At 36.0% G+C, this 22896-nt stretch overlaps 1 protein-coding gene across 1 annotated transcript in view; it reads right to left on the reverse strand.

Annotated features, from left to right (window-relative positions):
- The window catches only part of ADAMTS19 (ADAM metallopeptidase with thrombospondin type 1 motif 19), a gene marked incomplete at both ends in the record, with an annotated part of 127274 nt that overhangs the window by 75756 nt on the left and 28622 nt on the right, over positions 1–22896 (reverse strand). Inside the window, 4 exons of the mRNA XM_084224614.1 lie at positions 7343–7386; positions 17769–17926; positions 18759–18842; positions 19767–19939. Of these exons, the coding sequence (XP_084080740.1) occupies positions 7343–7386; positions 17769–17926; positions 18759–18842; positions 19767–19939 (459 nt within the window). The remainder of the gene's footprint in view (positions 1–7342; positions 7387–17768; positions 17927–18758; positions 18843–19766; positions 19940–22896) is intronic.

Consider the following 22896-nt stretch of genomic DNA (forward strand, 5'->3'; position numbering starts at 1 on the left):
AAATTGCAATCAAGACAGATTCATTCTGTCACTCCACTGCTGTTGAGATTAATTAAGCTTTAAACATTTTAAATAAAGCACTAGAAAATGAAAAAAATGGATTTGTTGTAACCCAGTCATTTTGCATCTGAAGTTACAGCATTGCTTGAAAACAAAGGTTTTCACATCTTAAAGTGAAAACTTATCTCTCTGGTCTCACTGGAGTCTTGTCATATTCCAACTCAATAAGACAAGAGGCAAGGTAAGATAGGACTGCATCTTAAGAGTTTTGCTGGAAACATAAAAGTTAATAATTTTTAGAACTGAATTTAATATAAAAAGAATAAAGTTGAGGATTGTAACAGCAATGTCTGGATGTAATGACTGAGGACATGTAGTGTAGTCAACATTCTGTATTCCTGAGAAACCGCACCAAGCATGCATAATTCATTTGATGTTTTATGACATATGAGGTAGATTCTATTTACATATTTTGCTTTGATTTTTCACATTTATTGGAATTCAGAATTAATTAGGATCTGTTTTGCTGTAGTTACTGACATGTAACTCACCGACAAAACCAAATTTTATTCTGTAGGCTGTAGAAGCCAAAATTTTCCAATTAGTTTTTTAAAATCTTGTCTGTTAAAGGTACTAGTATACTAGATACACTGGACTATCATATGGATACTGCTTCCTAAGTAACTTTTACATTTCTACAGAAGAAAACCAATGTTCAGAAGTCACATGTGACTAATGGAGCTGCCGAGGCATGTGCAGGTACTGACTACACATCTGAGCTACCATGCTTTTCTTTTAGAAGAAACAAAAGTCCAGAAATCAAAATTGAGTGACATCTGTTTGTCTAGCTTTTCTATAAAATCACTTATAAGACGGTCCTGCTCTCACTTTATGAGGTACTCCTCTCTATGTAAGTCTGTGAACTATTATTATCATGATTTTGCTGGAAAAGAGAATGTTGCATGAATGCAAAATTGTATACATTGTAAAGGTTATGTGAATGACTTAAGATTAGGTTAGACATTAGAAATCCCTACAGGAAATCTTCTGCAGATTAAATTGTGAGACATTCAGTTCTCTGAATGTCAGCTGTCTTACTGAAAAAAAAAAAATATCTTTCCTTTACATAGGATACATTCTTAGAGTATTGTTCAGTAGGACAAATCAATTCAAAGAGCAAAACTGCAAAACTCCGAGCTTAAAATGCTTTTCCTGTTTTTGCAAATTTTGTCTAGCATCAAGCTTGGAGATATGTCAGAGAACATTTAAGACCTAGGAAATTTAACAGACTGTAGTTATGCCTTTGCTGGGAGAAACTTGCTGTAATTGTTCCTCATCATCCAAGCTGTCATTCAACTGCCCTCCTCCTACTCTGAATTCCCCATGGCACCAAGAACAGTAACATTCATAACAAAACCAAGCAAATTAATTACACTAGTGATGAATATCTGAGAAAATTGCTGGTGTACATCTCTATGTACAGGGAACCTTAGTCAACAGAATTTTTAAATGGTATATACTCATACAATATTCAGTTACTCAAAACATAACATCTTTCACCAATATCCAACTAGACTGTGAGCAACGCAGAAATGCTAAAAACCTAGATGTTGCAAAAGTATTGCAAGACTCATTTTTCTATCCTTAAATGATTTTATCCTCTAAGCATTCTTCCTGCACTTCTATCTGCAAGACTGACTGTACTCTGCTATGTACAGAGCAGTACCTATATATAGGTTCTATATCTCATCCTAGACAGTAGTAGTCCTGGCCCACATCCCAGTCTCAGCTTTACCTGTCTTGTAGAAACACCTGCTTCCAAAAATGCACACCAACTTTAGGACATACCATAAATGGCAGGCTTTGGGATTTCTGGATTCCTGTTTGCCTTGACTGATTAGAAACTTTCCTATACCCTGCAAATGACAACACCTGAATAACCCACAATATTGATTTGGAACTGCTGCAAGAGTGTTTCTTCAATACCTGACTCAACAAAAGAGAAGTAACAAGCAAAAAACAAAGACCAACAAAGACTAACCCTGACAGCAGGGCTTATGTCTCAAGGGCTCCTGTTCTGCAGCCCACAGGTACTTGAACTAGGTTTGAATTAGCAGCATTGAGTGCCCAGGGGAGTCCAGCACACAGCTCAGCATGAAGAGGCTCACTGCAATTCCCAACAAACTGTTACCAGCTAGTTAGGCTGACAGCAGCTGTGCCAGATTACCACAGAGCAGTAGTCTGGATAAGAGGAGGGAATCCAGATGAATGGATTCAGATGAGGAAGCACAGGGAAACAGACTTCTTCAGTTTACTTCAGCTGGGCTGTGGCCTGTGTTCTGTGCAATTATTTGGCTGCTTGTTCATTGGTAACTGGCCCTAAGCATTGATCTTCAGTATTTCCAGCATGAACCCTCACTGGACATGGATAGTATGCCCAATTCCCTATTTCTATCATATTTCTTAATGTATAGGGCTGGTCTAAACCTTTTTCCCTAGGGTAGAAGTTTGGAGAAAAACTCCAAGCTCTTTATATTAAAGATCAATAGCTTTTATATTAGGAAAAAAAGTAAATAAATCTATCTTAGCTATTTTCTAAGTTGGATGGAAAATATGTTCTTTCACTTCATTGTGGTTTCTGGTCTTTATTGTGTAGATGTTTGTCTGATTCCTTATCAGTTATGATTTGTATCTATGCCCTTGAGTTCCTCTGCACCAGTATGAAAACCTGATGGCACCTTAACTCTCTGCTTTTTTTTTTTTTTGTACCTGCAACACTAGGTGTTACCAAATTTAGAAATTTTTAATATACTGTATTTATGCCCAAAAACAATCTGACAAGTTTTTAGAGGAATTCTGTTTAGAGATTGCATTTTATTGGAAAACGTTTTTTTTAGCAAACAGTTTAGATAGAATCACGTTTGTATAGCTGTTGTTTTAACTGAAAATGTTATCTAAAAATTAATGACCAAACCTGAGTTTCAGCAGACTAACAGGGCTCCAAACTGATGCCAATACAAGACAAGCATCATTTTAGAATATTTCCATGCCTGTAACACTACACTCTAAGAACTCTCTGGTACAGTGTTTCCACAGATGACATTAACTAGCAGCAAACAACAAACCTAATCCAAAAGAAACATGCCTCAGAGAGTCACAACCCTGATTGCTGAAGTGGAAATGTAGACAAGAGGAAGGGAAATTAAAATGTGCATACTCTTGCTTCAAGAAACAGTCTTCCTGTGTTTACTTATAAGCCTACTTGTTGAGAAAATATCTGTTGATTTCAGTGAGAAAATATCTGTTTATTTTCCTCTCTTAAAGGTTTTTGCAATATCCCAATAACAATTTTCCCTATGAATCATTGCTTGTCTCAGTTACTTCAATATGATAATACCAGAAGAATCACACACAAGAACAGTATAGGATGTGCAATCTCCAGGTTGTGCTGATTCTATTGCCATGCACTTCTCTGGAAACCAACAGCTGAATTACTTCCTAAATTTTTTAGAAATTCACTGGGATGTCTACACTCATAATTTTACCTGTCATTAGCCCAAGAAAAAGAACAACATTCCAAATCACCAAAAATTCAAAAGGTAGCTTCCTCTCACTAAGTTAACAAAACTTGCTTGTAAGAGAAACATGCTATGATCCCAAAACCCAGTTGTCTTTTGGGGAAAAGAGCCTTGGACAATTACATATCTACCACAATCTTTTCATTAACTAAATTTAATTTAATTTTTATAAAAACATCTTGATATTTTTCCACCCTCAGAGAAATCCTCTGTGGTAATCATAGGATGTCCCTGATGATCATACTGGAAAATAAGGTCTGAAACCTCTCCTTAAATATAGAAAAACTGTGAGAATCAAGGGAGCAGTATGATATAAGCACTTCTGTGCAGGAATAAGGGAGAGAGAGCACACACATGAGCAGAACAGGAGGAACAAAAAGAATAAAGAATGCTGCAGCCAACCAACCAGTCAGAAGAAGCCCAAGAACACTTGGATTTGGTCAATTTTCAGCCTAAAACAATTGCTTTGGGGTTCTCCACCCAGAATGAATTTGACAGTGGCTGCAACAATTGGCAATGCTGAAATCAGAATAGCTTTGTAGAAATCAATTGACCTGGGCTGATTGATACCACTTGAGATTGATACCACTAGCTTAATATTACACAGAAACATGGGATTAGATAAGGAAGGCAATTATCTGAATTACTCTGGATTTACACTGGCCACAGCAGAGATTTCCAAATGTTTTTAGCAATAGGGAAATACTTAATATTGAAAGGCATAAAATAAATATATTCTACTTCCGAAATTTCAAGACACTTTGGGGAAATCAAATAAAATTCCTGAAATGATTCCTCTCTTTCTGTCTATTTTGCAAAACTATAAAATATGAAGTATTAATGAGTTTTGGAATCACAAAATGGTTGGATGGGACCTTAAACATCATCTAGTTCCACCCCCCCGCTGTGAGAAGGGAGGCCTTTCACTAGATTAAGTTGTTCAGGGGCCCATCCAACCTGGCCTTGAACTCCCACAACGTCCCTGGGCAACCTGTTTCAGGGCTTCACCACCCTCTGAGTAAAGAATTCCTTACGTAGACCTAATATACACCTGACCTCTTTCAGTTTAAAAACATTTCCCCTTGTCTGACACTATCTGCCTGCATGAAAAACCCTTCTCCCTTCTTTTTGTAAGTCGCCTTCAGGTACTGGACGGCCACAATGAGGTCTCCCCAAAGCCTTCTCTTCTCCATGATGCTTGGTCTACAAGACAGACGGATTTTTTCCCTTAAGAATGCAATATTTTGACAGCCAATGCAAATAATGTTTTTTATCATTATAGAAAAAAAAAATTTACTTTTCCACCTCAAAGACTTTGATGAAGGAATATTTTGAAGGTTATCATTTTGTTCAAAATCATTAATGAAATACATTTTAGTGTATTTCTAGGGAGATTTCTCATATGGTTTTGATTTTGAGTAAACATTTTTTTCTGGTTAACAGAGTTCTCAGTTATTTATATCTTTAAACCATTAAATCTTCATATAAATCACTGTTATTTTAAGATAAAATGAAAAAGTACTTTTTGAAGAGTGCATAAGTTCTTTATTTTCTGTAGACCAAGACTGAAAGTACTGAAAAGTGTGTTATTTGCCACCTAAATACATGAGAACAGAATACTGGCGCTTTCTCTCTCTGGCTTAAGAGAATACTCATGTCCAGTCTGAAAACTGTGAGTCTTGGCATGTAATGACTAAACAATAAATCCAGTATTTTTCTGCTTAGTATCCATCACTGCAAAGAATTATTATCCAACATGACAACCCTTTCCAATAATGAGGTCTGTCCTGTACATGCTCCCTTCTCATAACTTTCATTTCTCGATTGCCTAATGCGCAACAAAGATCACCTTGACTGCCTCACATTCCTGTAAATTTATATTAATATTTCAGAGATAATTGCTTTATTTCTCTTCTTATGATGGAGAAGAGTCTGTACTGTGCATTCTTCTGGACATTTTGAGAGGGGAGAAGGAGAGGCAAGGACTGGACATTGGGAAATTGTATGGTACATTAGCATTTCTCATTTACCATCTTCGGCAAATGCTGTAATTTACAGCATTTGATACATCCCTGGAATGTACTGTCTCTTTTTGCCTATAAACTTGTTGCATGAATATAGGAAGACCGAACTGCCCTTCAATTACTTTCAACAAACTTTTAATCATGATCTAATCTAAAATCTTCTGGTTTTCCTTGGCGAAAAAAAGTCAGAGTAGATACCAAAATGAAATAACCTTCTACATGTACTTGCAACAATTTGACCTTAAAATAATTGACATAATATACCCATGACAGTAAGATAACTTTAAAAATTCTCTTCAAGAGGAATGTGCAAAGTTCTGTAACATTCCTCCTTAGATGAGCACCAGAATGATGATGGACAAGACCTTCTAAAGAGTGAGCATGGATCCACAGTACTATAACAATTTATGGAAGAAATGAATCCCTACATTTATGGTAAGGCACTATATTCATCTGGGGAAATAATAATTGAAATTTAAAAATATAAATGATGAAACATAGGGAAAACAATGATCTTTCCTTTTGCTACAAAACTGCCTATATGGAAAGAACTATACATACAAACTGTGGTTCAGTTCCTGAAGAAACCTCCAACCAATAACACAGAGAATGGGAAATTCCACAATAGCCAATCCACAATATGCCAGATCATTGAGTCAAAATCTCTACTTCCTTTTGCTTGTCAATATTAAGACAATATTAAATTAAAATTCTTTACTTCCTGTGCTCTTAATAAACTGCCACATTTTCAAGTTTCATCCCAGCTTGTTCATCACGGAATTGTTAATTACTGATACTTGAGTAAGTTTAATCTTATTCAATTTAAAATTCTATGGACAAATTCGGAGACAAATAGCTCTTCTACTGTTTCCAAGTTTCAGCAAAAGAAAAAACATTGTTCAGGAAAAATCCTTGAATATGTTCAATTCTGAAATTCAGGAAGCAGCCTATCCTGATTTAGATATACTGGAAGTACTCCAGATTTAAACTTCAGTTTAAATCAACATAGAAGATGATGACTTCTTGTCACATTGCTTCGTTTTTAGCTGGAAGTAAACATTTTTGCACAAGTCAAAAATAAATGCCTCCAAACAAGAAATACTCCTACAGAATTCAGCTAAGACCCATATACTAATTAGTGAAAGAATACTTTGAGCTCTTAATCATTTACTGCTGTGAAACACATTACATTCTTATTTATAAGGCTTTTTTCTTGGTAGCCATCCCACAGATAAACTCACATACACTTGGGATACAGCAGTAAAAGAAAAAAGAAGAGCAAGTGGTGAGGTAATACAGTTTCCATAAGAATTCTCCTCAAACATTTGCAGCTGAAATTAAACAGGAAAAAAAATCATAAATGCAAAAAAAATTATAAATATATTCACACCAAAGATAACTCTATTCCATAAAAAAAAATCACAAACACAATTTCTTAGCTTCATAGTCAAAATTAAAATTTTTAAATAATAAAACAATTTTCTATTAGCCAGTGAGACTAAAAGGAAAAAAGTTTTAAATCTTGATCTGTGAAAGAGATAGAAATATTGTACTAAAACACAGTATTTTGCTAGAAGCATACACCAATCTAACAGTATTATTAGCATTTAAGATGTATTTTAGCTAGTTACTTATTTCCATCACTGATTTTGCCGTCATCTTTTAGGTTCACATTTCTACTTACATAAAACTAATTTTATTATGTAGTTTATACACAGTTTCTTATGTTTATTTACTTACCAACAGTATCACATGGCTCATCCTTATGTACACAGAAATCCTTCCTAGAATTGGGGGTGAAAGAAAAAAATGTTAAGCAAGTCAAGCTGTTAGTCATTAACAACTGTGTAACCTATTTAGAAACATTTTTTACAGCTCAATGAATAAATACAGAACACCACTATCTCAACAAAGAACAAGGGGAAGCAAAGGCCGGGATTACACAGAGCACTTAAACTCCAGCTTATTCTCAGAGCATATTTAAGAATAGTCAGGTGACAAAACATGTACTGTATATTCAAATTGCATTGCACCTAATTTCTATTTTTGTTTGGGTTTTGTGGTTTTTTTTTTTCTTTTTCTGTAAGTATCTTGAAAAGTAACAAGTCTAAAGCTAGTATTCCTATCATTCAAAATGAAGATATTTCCAGTGATTTACATAAGATTCAAACAGCATTTAGATCAGTAATAGAGTCAGAAAGTTTTTATTCTAGCAAGTCAATGCTTAAAACCACTAATAGGAATATCACAAGAAGCATTTCTGCTAGGGCATTTCCTTATAGTAGTGGAAGACTTAAAAAAATTAACTACCCTATCTCCAACACGTATTTTAGTCCAGTCATAGGTCTCTAAATAAGACTGCTCTATTGCATAAAGGAGAATAAATATTTCAACTGTGTCTTAAACATCTGCTTGGGATTAATTTTGATTTTGTATGTATTTTATTTCTTCTCAGAGACACACAACAAGCTGTTAAAAGAGTAAAGGGAAAACTGCTTTTCACTGGAATATTTATAAGTAACGTTAATTTGTTATTTTACTTTAAAAAAAAAAGGGCTGCTAAGGTATGCATGAACTGGGGAGACTGGAAGGAAACCAGAAAAAAACAACAAAAGAACCTCAGATACAGGAACCTCACAAACAAAGAAGTTCTGGTTTTCTGCTGTGCCACGGAGTAAAGATCTCTGTTTTTAGGGAGAGACAATATAAATCAGAGAAATTTAGCTCTTATATTCTGTCTATGAAGGTACACAGATAAGACACATAGATTGATAATGAAAAAGATATACATACAGAGAAACACCCATTTTCCAGGAACAAAATGCAGGAATTGTTTGGTGCTTGAAATGAAAGATACTGACACATTTTTTTACAAAGTGTAACTACTCCAAGAGCTGTTTCTTTGTTTCCCACAGACTATTTCTACATAGGGATTTAGACCCAAAAGCTATTTCTAGAGGTTGGCAAATTTCTGACAGTTTTTTAGGGCCATGCAGATAGGTGCATGGGGTTAAATAGCTTTTAATTAACCAGTCACCACTAGCAGATAATTCCATAGAAGAGAAGAAGAATGGCAGTGCTATAAATTGATAAAGTTGTGAGTGATCAGGACAGTTTGGGAATACACTCAAAAGGGCCCTGGAAATTCAGCAAAAGGTGGTGAACAAGAAACTATAACCAGACACAGAAGAAAGTTATTTTATTTTTTCAAACCTGCACTGGGTTGTAACATAATTCTTTGTTTTGTGCTATGTGACACAAGGGACTTATTGTCTTGTTAAGCAACATGACAGAATGATTAGAAATATGGGACTTGAGGTGAAGCAAGAGAACATGTGTAAAGACGATCTAAGGACATTGCTTGCCTTCCATGCACACCCACCCAACCATCATAAAAATTGATTGATGTAATAATAAGTTTAAAAAAAAAAGAGAAGAGAAAAGAAAGAGGTCATACCTTCAACTGTAATAGAATGCTATGTTACATTTTAAAACTGCCAATATCCAAGAGGTTTCTGCTCATATAATAGCTTTCTTCTCATATACTTACTGAGCTGTTTTTCTTTTGTTTTTACTTCTTGGCTGAATTTGACTATGATTATGTTGTGCATTCAGGGTTTCATTATGGGACTTGGGGGAAATGGCACTGCTATGATTTGGCAAGAGGGAAATACAGTAAACCATTCTTAGTTCCCGACTTACATTGAAGGAATTTAATGCCTCCTTTAATTTCCAGGAATATGAATGCATTACATACATAGGCTCCTTAGTAAAGATTTAGAGTTTTAGCTAAACCTACCAGTGATTCTCACAAAAGTAAAGCACACTACTGAGTCCTCAGACAGATTATTTGCCTTCTCCTTCTCATCCTTTCGCTCAGCAAAGCAAAGCCAAGATATTAAAATTACTGTTATAGCATATAGAAGCTTTAGCAGCACCAGTTGGTAACTGAGTCTGCCAATGAAAGCAAAAAATGGTTAAAGCTCACCTATTCCAAGCAGTACCCAGCACATAATGTCCATTATTCTAAATGGTTACTTTCATACACATGGAAGATAAAACAGGTCCTTACTCAAGTGAAGGAAAGGAGGAGCTGTCACACTACTTACGCCTGAATTCTGCTCTTGAATGAATTGCCTAACCCCAGAAAAGGATTCTAAGCAAGGACAGATAACCATTACTGCATTGCTTCAGAAAATTATTTTTTAGTTAGTAGATTTTAGTTCATTACATAAAGCATTAGGAAGGACCTTCACAGCACACAGGCTGCTTAATTTCTAAATACAAAATATCTCAATGCATTGTCTTTGTTAAAATAAATCCTGATGTGTAGGTGGTATGTACAACAGAAGACCAAAGAAACAAAAAAGGAAGACTAAATCAAAACCCAGACTTATTTTTTGTGAATAATTTCCAGTAACTTATCATTTTAAATAAATTTAATACTTGTTTTTGGCAAGTCAAAATATTCAAAAGATCTATTTTTGACTCAGGCTGGTGAGTCATTTCTTTCCATACGCTAGACTGGAGAAAAGAAGAAAAAGGACAGGTAGCAGATTTTACCAGTCTACCAGGTCTTCATTCTGGTTTCACTCTAGTCCAGTTTCTCTAATGTTTGCAATTTTGAAACATGTAGGTAGCTTGAATAACAGCAGAGGTTAGACTGCTTGAAACTGCAGTCTAACCTCTGCTGTTACTGATTCCAGGGGTTACAACACTTCTGAGGCTTACTGCTCAAGTAGCAAGTTTCATCAAATCATAAGATTTTCATAAGGAATTCTTGCAATTAATGGTACTTGTGGCAAACGATGATATCATCAAATTGCAAATGCCTTCACTTGCATTGTGCAAAGTGAATAATTACAACACTGAAGATGTTCTTGTCGCTTCACATAACAGGACATTCTGAAATAACACTCACATATAAACCAAGCACACATGTACTAATTAACAAATGCACTTTTAATGACGGTAGTTAAATTTCAAATTATTTTGGTGTTAATGAACCACAAGAAAAATTACTTATTTACTATTTATCTGGGAATTTAAATAAATGGAAAATGCTACTAGCGTAAATGTCTTTCAGAAACTGTTTTTTATTTGGAGGGCAAATGTCAAAGGCATCAGTATGTACTGGTCAGTGTATTTCAAGAAAAACAGGAAATAATATATTTAATTATTTCAAATGGTTAACACATCACTTAGGTTCTGTAAAGCTGAATTGAGATTTAAAAGGGTGATACAATTAATCATATTATTATTATTATATTATAAAGCTCATTTCAGTCAGACTGAAAAACAACAGTTTGGAAGTGTGATAAGTAAACAAACAGCTGAATTTAACGTATCATTAACATATTGAAAGAGATACAGTGTATTTAGGAATCCAAAGTGGAGTCTAACATAACCTAGACTTAGCATTAGCATTAAACAACGATTCAGAAGAAAATACAGAAGCATTCCTGCTAAAGTTTAGAAATTAAACAAGTTCTGACAGATACACATAGGAATCAAGACAGATCAAATTTTAAAGATAACTCATTTGAATAAATTTTCTTCTAGCGCAGCCAAAAGTGGCCTCCCAACTTGATCAGATGAAACAACAACTAAAAATGAGTATTTTGAAACAGTTAGTAGAAAGGAAAAGCATCCTTAGATAAAGATCCAAGAAAATATCAAAATGACACCACTACCTCTGTTCACACAATATAGTGACCAGTTTTGGTGTTTATGCTTGAAAAAAATAATTTTGTAAAGCAGAAAAGGTCTGGAAAGAAGTGAGAGAACAATTACATAGAGTAACCTCTGTAAATTACTCTGAGACAAAGAGTTGTGACTTCAGCACAGCCTACCAGTATTTTCACAGGAAGGAGTTTTCCAACAGATTTCAGCAACAAAGGGTACACAGGGTATGCTTGAAAGCTGAAGTAAGAAAAATAGAAATAAGTCCAACTTCCATTCAGAAAGGAAACAACTGTGCCAATAATCAACTGCTGAACAGTTAATCTTCCTTTCTTTCAAATTTTTGTCTAAGACTTGCCTACCTTTCTTAATCAACAGAAAATTAAAATGTAAAAATAACTGTCTAAATCTTATGTTTGGGTCTTGCACTAGACACTGAGAGATTTTAAATTCAGTTCAAGTCCGTGTATTCCTATGGAACAGACGTGTACTAGTGAATGGAACATACATAGCCTAATTATTAGAACCTGAAAGAGTAAGCTGACAACAAAAGGTTAATTCATGCAAATTTTTCCCACACCCATTATTACAAGCATTATCACTTCACAGACATCTTAAAAATGAAAAAACCAAAAGAGCATACAATGACTTAAAATTAATGGGATTTTTTAAAATACACAAGGTAAAAATACAGGACTTCAATTTTACAGGAGATTCTGGCTTCAAAAAATTTTAAAAAAAGGGAAATATGCTCTTTTCAGGTTTCCCTGCTTTCTTCTGCATCTGCAATCCTATTAATTAAATAATTAACTAAATAATTAGCAGAAAGGCCATGTGAGATTCTCATTAACTTCCTTGATGCCTGCTGGTAGTGTCATATAAAGAAAATTATCAAGAGAATTAACAAATTGAGTACAAAATGATCAAGAGAGTTGGCAGTGTTGAAGTTACAGTGATGAAGACAAAATTAAGAATAATCTCATCTCTCACCATGCATTTGCAAGAATTCACTTTTCCAAAGCTGAAATTCACTAGGAGTTTAAGGACTGCAGTGGCAATCCTCAATCTCTATCTCAATATGTTTCAGCAATTTTGACTGCCAAACAGTCCAGACTTTTGGGGTGACCCTGTAATATCAGTTTCATTCATGCAGGGATCTTTCACAGTCTTCCTCCTCTGACTTTCTTGAGGATTTATTTTTGGTTCAGAAAGGCAATAAAAATCAAAGTCAGAAAAATAATTGCATTTCTTCTTCTTCTTCTTCCTTCATTGGAAGGTAATAGCAACACTTAAAAAAACTTGTCCAGCCTTTGGGGAGAGTTCTGGAGTTCTGAAATTATTGGAAGTGAAACAATATTTATGAGATCTAAGTGCTGTTTATGCCACTAGGTACTTTATAGAACAAGGCACTTTCTTATAGTGAAAGTGCCTAACAGCACTGTTTCAATTATGTGTCACCCAGGGCAAGGAGATCTCAGATACTGAAGATCAGTAGAAATAAATGGCAGATGCACACTATCAACATGGAATGTCACTACCTGATGAATATGAGGAGAATCGGAGGTCTACTTTCTGTCATAAGGACACGTGAAAATATCAGTTCTAAGAAGGAGAATAAAGAACTTAGTCTTTTTCTGTATTATTTTTCTCACACTTTTTATACAAACCACTGTGACACAACAGATTGACTGATGCACTGGAAAAGCAACAAAATTCATCATTTTTAAGTGAAGGTAAATTCTGCCTCATTCCTGTAACCACACACTTCAAAGGTTTATACGCTTCAAAGGTCTCATTACCTAATTTGTAATAGGTTATATAAGAACTTAAGCACCATCACAGAACAACTGGGAATTCCACAGGCCTTTTCATGTTTATTTTCAGTTACATCATTGAGGTCAAGCAAACTGTGCAGATAGGAAGTGGTAATGTCCTCTCAAGAGGCACCAAAATCAGGGCTTGTCTCTGCTCATTCAGACCCTGTAACTTAAAAGGCAAGGAGGATGTTGATGCAACATGCTGCATTTTTTCCTCAGAGAAAAGTCCTGATGCTGTCTATCTATAAAGTAACTGTGCTAATTTATAGCTGTGAATACAGTAAAACTTACCTGATAAAACAGGTAGTTTTATCAAGACAGTCTTTAAAACACCTTTTACCTTGATTATCACATATATCCAACCTCCCTAGTAATCTTTTCTAAATATATAAATAGATTACTTTCTGCCTTTCCTCTCTTCATGGCACCATAGTTTAAACAGGTAATTTCATCAAAATAAGCTAATTTAAAAGGAAACTAAATGAAAACTGTCATAATAAAATAGGGCCAAAGTAAATTGAAATGAATTGGTAGCAGATACGCATCATTACAGTCTAGCTGGGCAGCAGAGAAAGCTGTGGGGAGAAGTTGGTTTTGCTTTCCTCCTTACAGAACAAATGCAAAAATAAGTTTTGAAAAAGTACCTTTTTCCTGAAAAGGCTATGATGGCCCTTTGGCTGCTGAATACCAATCTCTACAACATCCATATTACACTCTTTGTACTTAGTCATTAAAAATTAGCTCTGCAGAGCACTCAATACTTAATTTCTAACTCTTTTGGTTACTACACTAAACTGGCATGTGAAAGCACACAGGAAAGCTTTTACAAAGAACTCTTGCTGTTCTATTATCATGCAAGACAAAAGAGGAGATGTGGCAACTTTAGGAGGGCTACCACAGAATATGTTGGATACCCAAAACTTTACATATTTACTCAAAAAACACCAAGCAGTTGGTGTTCATCTGTATAAACAAAATAATTTCTCTCAATAAGCAGACCTGCTGTCCAAATGGAAGTTGTGACAAAGGAGCTTGTTCCCTGCTTGCAAAACAGAATGAGACTTCGAATAAACAAAACACACATGTAGAGCCACACATGGTGTTAGCTATACCATAAACCTGATGATGTGTAGAGATAGCCTGGACTAGCAAAACATTCCCAGTCAGAAAATTTCACGGGTATTATTTATTAGCAGATAAAGCAGCTCTCAGGTGGGAGGCAGTACAGTCTAGACAATAATACCGCTGAAAAATAAAAACATCAGAAGAACAGATCTTTAATTTCTGGCTTCAGCACTAACCAATTACCTGACATCTAACTAATCATCTAACTAACTGACATCACTCCCCTTCTCTCTATTTCAAATTCCATAAAATTGATCACAGACTTAATCCAAAAAATAGTATTTAAAATGACAGGTAAAAAATTGTAGACAACCCTGGACCAAGTCCAGACAAGAGGCATGAAAACATCAGAGGGCTGGAGCATCTCTCTTATGAAAACAGGCTAAGAGAGTTTGGGTTGATCAGCCTGGAGAAGAGAGAAGGTCTATTTACAACCTTCCAGCACCTAAAGGAGACCAACAAGAAGACTGGAGGGGAACTTTTTACAGGGGCATGTAGTATCAGGACAAAGTGGAATGGCATTAAACTGAAATTGACAAGATTTATATTAGATATATGGAAGAAATTCTTTACTGTAAAGGTGTGAGACATTGGCCCAGGTTACCCAGAGAAGCTCTAAATGCCCCATTCCTGGAACTTCTAAGGGCCAGGTTGGATGGGGCTTTGACCAATCTGCTCTAATACAAAATATCTCTGCCCATGTGGTAGGGGGTTTGGAACTGGATGATCTTTAAGGTCCATTTCAACCCAAACAATTCTATGATTCTATGAAATCAAAATATCACTATTACAAAGCAGAAAAGCATCTTAACAAATGATCAGAACTTTGCAAAGTTTTTTACTATTAGAATCACAGAATCCCAGAATTGTTAAGGTTGGAAGGGACTTCTGGAGATCATCCAGTCCAATCCTCCAGTCAAGGCAGAGTCACCTGGAGCAGGTGACACAGGAACATGTCGCAGTGGGGTGTAAATGTCTCCAGAGAGGGAGATTCCATGACCTCTCTGGGCAGCCTGTTCCAGTGCTCTGAAAATCTCAATATAAAGAAGGTTTTCCTCATGTTGAGGTGGAATTTCTTGTGTTTTGGTTGTGGCCATTGCTCCTTGTCCTGTAACTGGGCACAGCTGAAAAGAGTCTGGCACCACCCCCTTGGCACCTGCCTTTGAGATATTTATATTCACTAATAAGATCCTCTCTCAGTTTTCTCTTCTCTGGACTGAACAGGCCCAGCTCCTGCAGTCTCTCCTCATATGAGAGATGCTCCAGATCACAAATCCTCTCTGTGGCCTCTGCTGGACCCTCTGCCGTTGCTCTTTGTCTTTCTTATACTGAGGAGCCCAGAATTGAACACAATACCATGGATATGGGCAAAGAGAGAGGCAGGATCACTTTCCCCAACCTGTTGGCCATATTCTTCCCAATGCCCCCCAGAATCCCCTTGGTCCTCCTGGCCACAAGGGTACACTACCAACTCATGGTCAATTTGTCATCCACCAGAAATGCTGCATAAAATCCAAGAAGTTGTGTGGCCAAAAGCACTGACAGTTGAAGACTTTTCCAGACCACCGACTCTCGTCACCTTAACTAATGCCTCACTTGCATCAGTTCAGAATGCCTCTGCCTCTTCCCATAAAGGCTCATTAAGCTGAAGATAAAACAGTTACAGGAAAAAGGTGTCACATGCTTTATTTATTTTATAGCATCTTATTACTCATGAGATGCACCTTATATGCTAAAGAATGTGTTCACACCCTGTGTTCACTCTCTTGGCCCATACAGGCTTGAAGCATTTGATACTTGCTTTAACTGCTGCTGCTATTGTAGATACTGCTGGCTGCCTCAGCTGCCTCAAATAAGAGAGCCCAAGGTTTCTAGCAAACAAGCAGAATGCTGTTGATCATCATCCTTGAACAGTCACAAGGAATATCTAGATGTAAGGAAGTCTATTCCCCTTTAGCCATCCTGATAAACCCAATGCCATCTATGATACTCAGGCGTCATTTATGCCTTGGCCAAAGTTTACTCTTTCCTACTGCTCTCTTCCCCCTTCTTTCTTTCCAGATCTTCCCCCCTACCCTGCCCCAGCCCCACAACGCACTCACTACTATTAAAATCAGTTTGGGTTCCTAATCTAAAAAATTTACTTCTAGTCTGTCACTCCAAGTATGTTTCCTGATGAGGTCATGAAAAGTTACTGCAGAGAACATTATTTCTTATGTCTTCTACCAGACTTGAAAGGAGCTTGTGGGAAGAGCTACAGCTTAGCTCATTTATAAATGTGCAACAAAGAATAATCTGCCTTCTCAAAGCCCCAACAATCCTTAAACCGATACACACATCAAATAGAGAAGGATGACACAGAAGAAGTGTGGGCTTTTCTCAGAAAAGAAAAGGGATTGAACAGCAAAACTATCAACAAAGCTCTCACCACAGACAGTTTAGATTTCTAAATTTCCTGCTTCCCATAAGTGACTGGCTCTCCAAAACAGGAAAGTTTAGGGAAGCATTTTTCTGCTTCAAAAGACTGAAATACACTATCAATATTAGAGTAATCAGAATGAACATAATTTTAAGAAGAATGTTTTATTTTTATTTTATATAGGTTCCTAGTGAGAGTGCTCTGAATAAATGGCAAAAGACTGCACGTAGATATGAAGATTACACATGGTTTTAGGATACCATATCACTGACCAGGATGGGCCTGCACAGCGGTATTCCACTACAGCCAATCACAGGAATTTTCTTTGGAAGGGAGCTCTGAAGGTTATCCAGTCCAAGCTCCACCTCAAAAAAGGCACTAAGTCCAACCCTAGACTGGTTGAATCATCATTCCATCCTTTCCTCTGGATCATGTCCGTGAACTGGCTGAACACCAACAAGCATCCCCGCTGCGCACCAGTTACAGACAAAACCATGACAGTCCCTGCTTGGAAGGAAAGAGGTGAACTGGAGACCTATTTCCTTCTCAATGTGTGAAATGCCTGACACTTAAGAGCTACAAGGAACTGCAGATCTGGAATCATACCCTTGTGGCTGCAGGACCCATACTGAAGATGCACAGTGCACATCACTATGTACATCACATATTGTGATGTACCTTCAGCAAGAGTGAATCATAGCAGTTCTAGATCAGTTAAGAGTGAAGCATAACTCAGTAATGCACCTAATGCTGGTCTAGCTCTGAATGGTTTAAATATGCTTTGGTGTTTTGACTGAAAGCATCTACAGGTCTGGGGTGCTGCCTCTTTTAAATGAAGGCACACGGATGAAGGATTCCAACCTTTGCTATACAGATAAGGCCTTAGCTGTACAGCCAAAGAAGAAACAAAAGTGTAACCAGTTCATCACTTCACATATTTAGCATCTGGGAAATACTGCTTTCTGTACCACCTTTAGTAACACTTTACCACCAACTTCAAGATCGAGATGCCTCCAAAATGCTCCCTTCCTCACTGCAAACTAAATTCTTACTATATTTGCCATCTACTTTGTTCACACTAGCCTTCTGCCTATTTTTTAATGCTCATCTTTCACTACTTTACCTTGTTATCAGTATAGCTGCATCAACTGAAGTCATGTCTTCTCCCCAGCTTGTCGACATTTCTAAGTGTATATCATTCTTCTTGCCAAATTCTTCATGTTGCCATTTACAAAAGCTTTCCAGCATTTTTTCACCATGATGTCCAATATACATATCTGCCTGGAAATGAAAACCAATTCATGTTATTAAAAATAGGATTCTATACATAGAATCCTATTTTTGACTGAGCTAGCAAAAATATTCTGCTTTTTATGGCACAATATGTCCATGGCAAAACGACTCAAACTTCAGGGGCCGAGACCACCTTCCTTACATGTTAAAGATACAAATGAAGATGGTGCTTTGAGAATGTACATGTGTACATGTATACTAGAGTTCACTCAAACTCTAGTCTTATTTATTTCCTGATTTGTCATTATCCCTGGTGAGGAAAAGTATAATGATGTTAAGATGCAGAATGTGAACATTAAATAAAATTACTCCAACTGCTGAGAGGAACTGGGGAAAAAAATTACTTATTCACTGGAAAATGATAATATTTTAAATTAGAACTATTGGTAAGAGAGTCCCACTTCCTCATGAACTAAGTGCTATATCAGCTTTTGGTTGTCTAGGGATTAGACAACAAACATCAGTCCTCCTTCTGCAATCCAATGGATTTAAAGGAGATTATTTTTCTGTTGAGATATATGAATGCACAAAGACTAGAACAGAAGCAGATTTTGCTAAGGTCTACTTGATTTCCACATGGAAACTTTGACTGACTTTTAATTGCAAGAACAGATAAGCCTCAATATATGCAGCACACAAATTAGGAGAAGATTAATCTTCACTGGGGCTGCTTGTCACTGGAAATCACTACATAGCATAAGAAAGCTAACCAAAGTAATTTTTTAGCCATTAAAGTTCATAAATATTGCAAGCTTTTGCAGAGCAACAAGCTAAGTAGCATTTCCCTCTACAGGCTAAGACAAATGTCATAAATACCTACTGGAGTCTCATGAAGAAGAACAAGTTTAGTCACCCGAAGATTTACTTGTAATCCTAGACTCTTGTGTTGGAAAAGATTAAAAACCTAAGAGAGAAAAGAAAATTCCAACAAATAAGAATATGAATTTGTATTGCATATACACTAAAAATTACAGAACCCCAAAGAACCTCAAAAGTTGTCATATTCTACTGTGACTGTTTTTATTTTCTGTAATCTGAACAGAACATTAAGATAATGTACTGTGTTGGTCTCCTGAAGTGAAAACAGAGCTTAGGAAATATTAATTCTGGGAACACAAAAAAACCCTTTTCCTCTCAATGGCCACAATCGCCTTATAAACTGTGGCCTTTTTCTCCAAATATTTACACACACATTTAATATTGTTCACATGAAAATTTCTATTCACTTAAATCCATGATCTTGGACCAAGTGGTCTCAGCCAACATCTAACTCTCTTCCTATCATTCAGAATAGTTAAAGCTTATATTAATTTTTCAGCTTATGCTCCTTCTTTAGAACAATCTGTCCTTGTATATTAAAGATGCTATTTTTCACTGTTTTAGGCACCAAATGAGTACACTACAGCTCCAGATAGAACTGGAGGGAATGAAATTGTCCAAATTCATTATTCTTTCTTTTTTTCCCACCATCACTGACCCCACAATGCTTTCCCTTAACAATGTCATATCTTCACATCAAGAACAGGTCACCAGAAACTATCCAATATCCCAACTTTTCCAACAACAGTATGGGCTTCTAACCAAAAATTCATCTTGTTCTCTCACTTCCAGGATTCCCTGAGATGTATGACCAGACAGTACAGACAAGCCTGCAGGACCATGGTTTTCTGCTGCAAAACATATGGACTAAGTTTCTATAGCCTGCTGATGGTCCTGTTTTGACTGTGCCTTACAGGTGTTCAGTCAGAATCACTAGAAGGGGCAATGAAATCAGCCTGTGGTGCATGTGTTGTTGGCAAAACATCAAAATTAGTTTTAAATTTCCTACCATGTTTAAGATGGTTAGAATAAATCTTCTGGCAGCATCTGTTCCATGATACGAAACCATAGCTGGATCTGCCACCACAACAGTTTCTATGTTGTACTCTTGAGGCAACTTGTAAGAGTATCGCTTTCCTCTTCCACTTTCAGACACTTTTTGATTCTTGGATTTTCTTTTATCTGTAAACCAAAACAGTGCTTGAGAAACTCATCCTTCAAACTAACCCTGCAGTACTTTTCAGGATTTCTTACCCTTGGTTATATTATGTGGAAACTAATAGCTATGGACCTCAATATGTTACGCTTATTTGCTACTGCCAACACTAAGGCTCATACTGAAGATCTCTACTATGTATAAATATTATCTCATACCAAGAAAACAGAAATTTTATCCATCTTTTCAAATAAAGTCAGAAAGATTATTTGCAGCCTTTCAACTAACATATTTATAAAAAGAATATGTGTCTCTTACTTTGGTTTGTGGGAGAAAACTCAACTCATGTTGGGTCTGAACGAAAAACAGTCTCACTGACATTGCATAATTTTTGTCTGTCCATCTTCATAAATCACAAAGAAAATATCTTGATGTCTTGATATCTTAGCATACAAGACAACAAATACAGTTGTGCCACAAAATCATGTATTCAGTAAATACATGCAACAATTCTGTGATTTGCGAAGAGGAAATAAAATTTCAGATTAATGACAGAGAATGACATCAGTTTATTAGAAATTAAAAAGTGAATTTTTACTGACATGACTTCAAAATCTGTGCTCCCACCATTTAAGCAGCTGAAGCAAAGTAATAAAACCAAACCCTGGAAACAGGCCTCCAAATTTACAGAAAGCTAAAAATTAAAAACGTGTTATGTTTATTGTAAGGTTGAGGTTATTAATGGTGTTAATTTTCTGTTTCCCCTTCAAAAACCCAACAAAAGCCCCCTTACTACTATGATACATAGGAACCCCCCCCGCCTAATTACATAGAAACAGTTCAAGCCAGAAGGTGGTCAGATTTACATACAGGAGTAAGTAATGCCATTTTAAATAATCTAGTTTAAAACAAAATGAAAAATTAAACTCCTTATTGTAATAGTCAAATATTGTTAGGTCCTCTTGAGAGGATGTAAAACTTCTGGGATTGATTTCATTGAAACCAAGTGAAGTTTCTTGAAGCATCCACAATGGAATATCAGGCTCTCTGTGACGAAAAATCCTTGAGATGACAATTATGTTCTGGAAACAATCAAATATTCAAAAAGTTTGAGACAATGTTTTGAAATTCAACCAATCTCATCTCTAATTGGAAAGTTCCTGCAGTATATTTTATAATACATGACCACTCTCCAAAAAATAAGTCACTCTTCAGGACAGTGCTAAAAATGAACTCACAAAGTCAATTAAGTCACAAATTAAATTTAAAATATAAAATACCAGTGGAAGAGGGGTCTGTGATTTAAATGTACGTGTAATATAGATTTTATAAATGCATATACATATTTTTCAAGGCAACATGTATAAATTATGCACACTTTAAAAAAGTTTCCTAACCTTTTCTGAATCATTCATAAAAGATTATACATTTGAATGATTTAGTTCATCCCACTACATCTGAGAAGGTCTTACTGATCCCCCTACAACTGGTGGCAGTGTAAGACTTAGAAACACATTTACTCAAAAAAATAAGTACGTATTCTCCAGAAATAAATGTTTGGTGTTTGATGACCTAGAAGTAGAAACAGCTTATAAATTCAAGCTATCTAAAATTAAAGCCTCTTATTTTGATCCTTCAGACATTTGCTTACCCTTATAACTTCTGCTACACTCTAGCCTAACTCATGTTTCTAACCGTGGATCTACAGCCTAGTTTATAAAATATAATGTGTGTTTTCATCCCTCTTTTGAGAATAATTTCTAATGAAACCTCATTGTTAGTATTTGTGTCAAAAAAACTACCTCCTATAAGGTATACAACTATGGCTTAACATAGAAACATCTAATGTAAAGGTAAGCTATAGGTCTAAGTCTAAAAAGTAAACTCATGTGGGTTAAAAAACATCTCTTATGACGCTCCTGCTCAATCTGCCTTCTTCCTAGGCACAGTGTAGTTTCCAGCAAGAGTTCACTTCTTTGTAAAAGACAGCTGCTAGTGATTGAAAACTTTAATCTTAGCATGTACAGAGAATTCTCTTAACACATCTCTCTAGAAAGTTACAGCTAGTAGTGCATTTCTGTTCAGAACTGACAGTCCACAATAAAATACATCATTGTGCTAAACACTAAGAACACTGTGGTCCCATAAGCTGTTGAAACCTCAGTCTTTTGGGATTGCAGTGAATGAGAAGACTACACAGCTCTCTAGACAAGCTGTCTGCCCATCATTTGTCTGCCTTAGATAACTCTCCTATTAACAAACCAATGGACAATCTGTTCTTGGCCAGCCAACCTTTTCCAAATTGCTGGCAGAAATCCCGTCACGAGATGTCATTTATCTGAAAATTGTAGTTCTTTCCTAAGAACTTTAAATAAATAGAATTAGTAATTTTGGTATTACTGGCATTCAAATAACTGCCACAACTGCTGCCAGATAACAAGCGAAACAGGCTTTAGGCAAAAACTCCTGTTTCTTTACATATTCATAAACCAGTAAAAATTACAAAGAACTGGTCATTATTGAAGGCAAAGTATGTAAGAGATAACTGCTGCAAAAAACCCAGATACATCAATAATTCATGTCCTGACAAGATTAAAGACGGACTAATGATGAAAAAACTAATCTTAAAAACTTAATTGCATTGCCAAAATAAAAAATAGATTTTACAGGTGAGTTCTGTCTAATAAGACTTCTGTTTGTGCAACTATGCAGAATAAGAAGATTCCATATCCATATACTACTTAAACTCAGTTGACTGAAAGGTAACCTCGGAATACTGCATTACCTCAGCAAGAAGGCTAAAAATACTGAAGCAAATAAATTTGACATAAAATAGGCAATTAAGAGAAAACAAGCAGAAATGTCAACAAAGAAATAACCCCCCCTTAAAAAAATTTAGAGCCATCTACTATTATCACAGGTTACATAAAGTATCTAAGCCAACGTTAAGAAGGGGCTGTGACTACATGACTCCTGGACACCT

The sequence above is a fragment of the Fringilla coelebs genome (assembly GCF_963513975.1).
Source record: "Fringilla coelebs genome assembly, chromosome: Z".
Classification (NCBI taxonomy): Eukaryota; Metazoa; Chordata; class Aves; order Passeriformes; family Fringillidae; genus Fringilla; species Fringilla coelebs.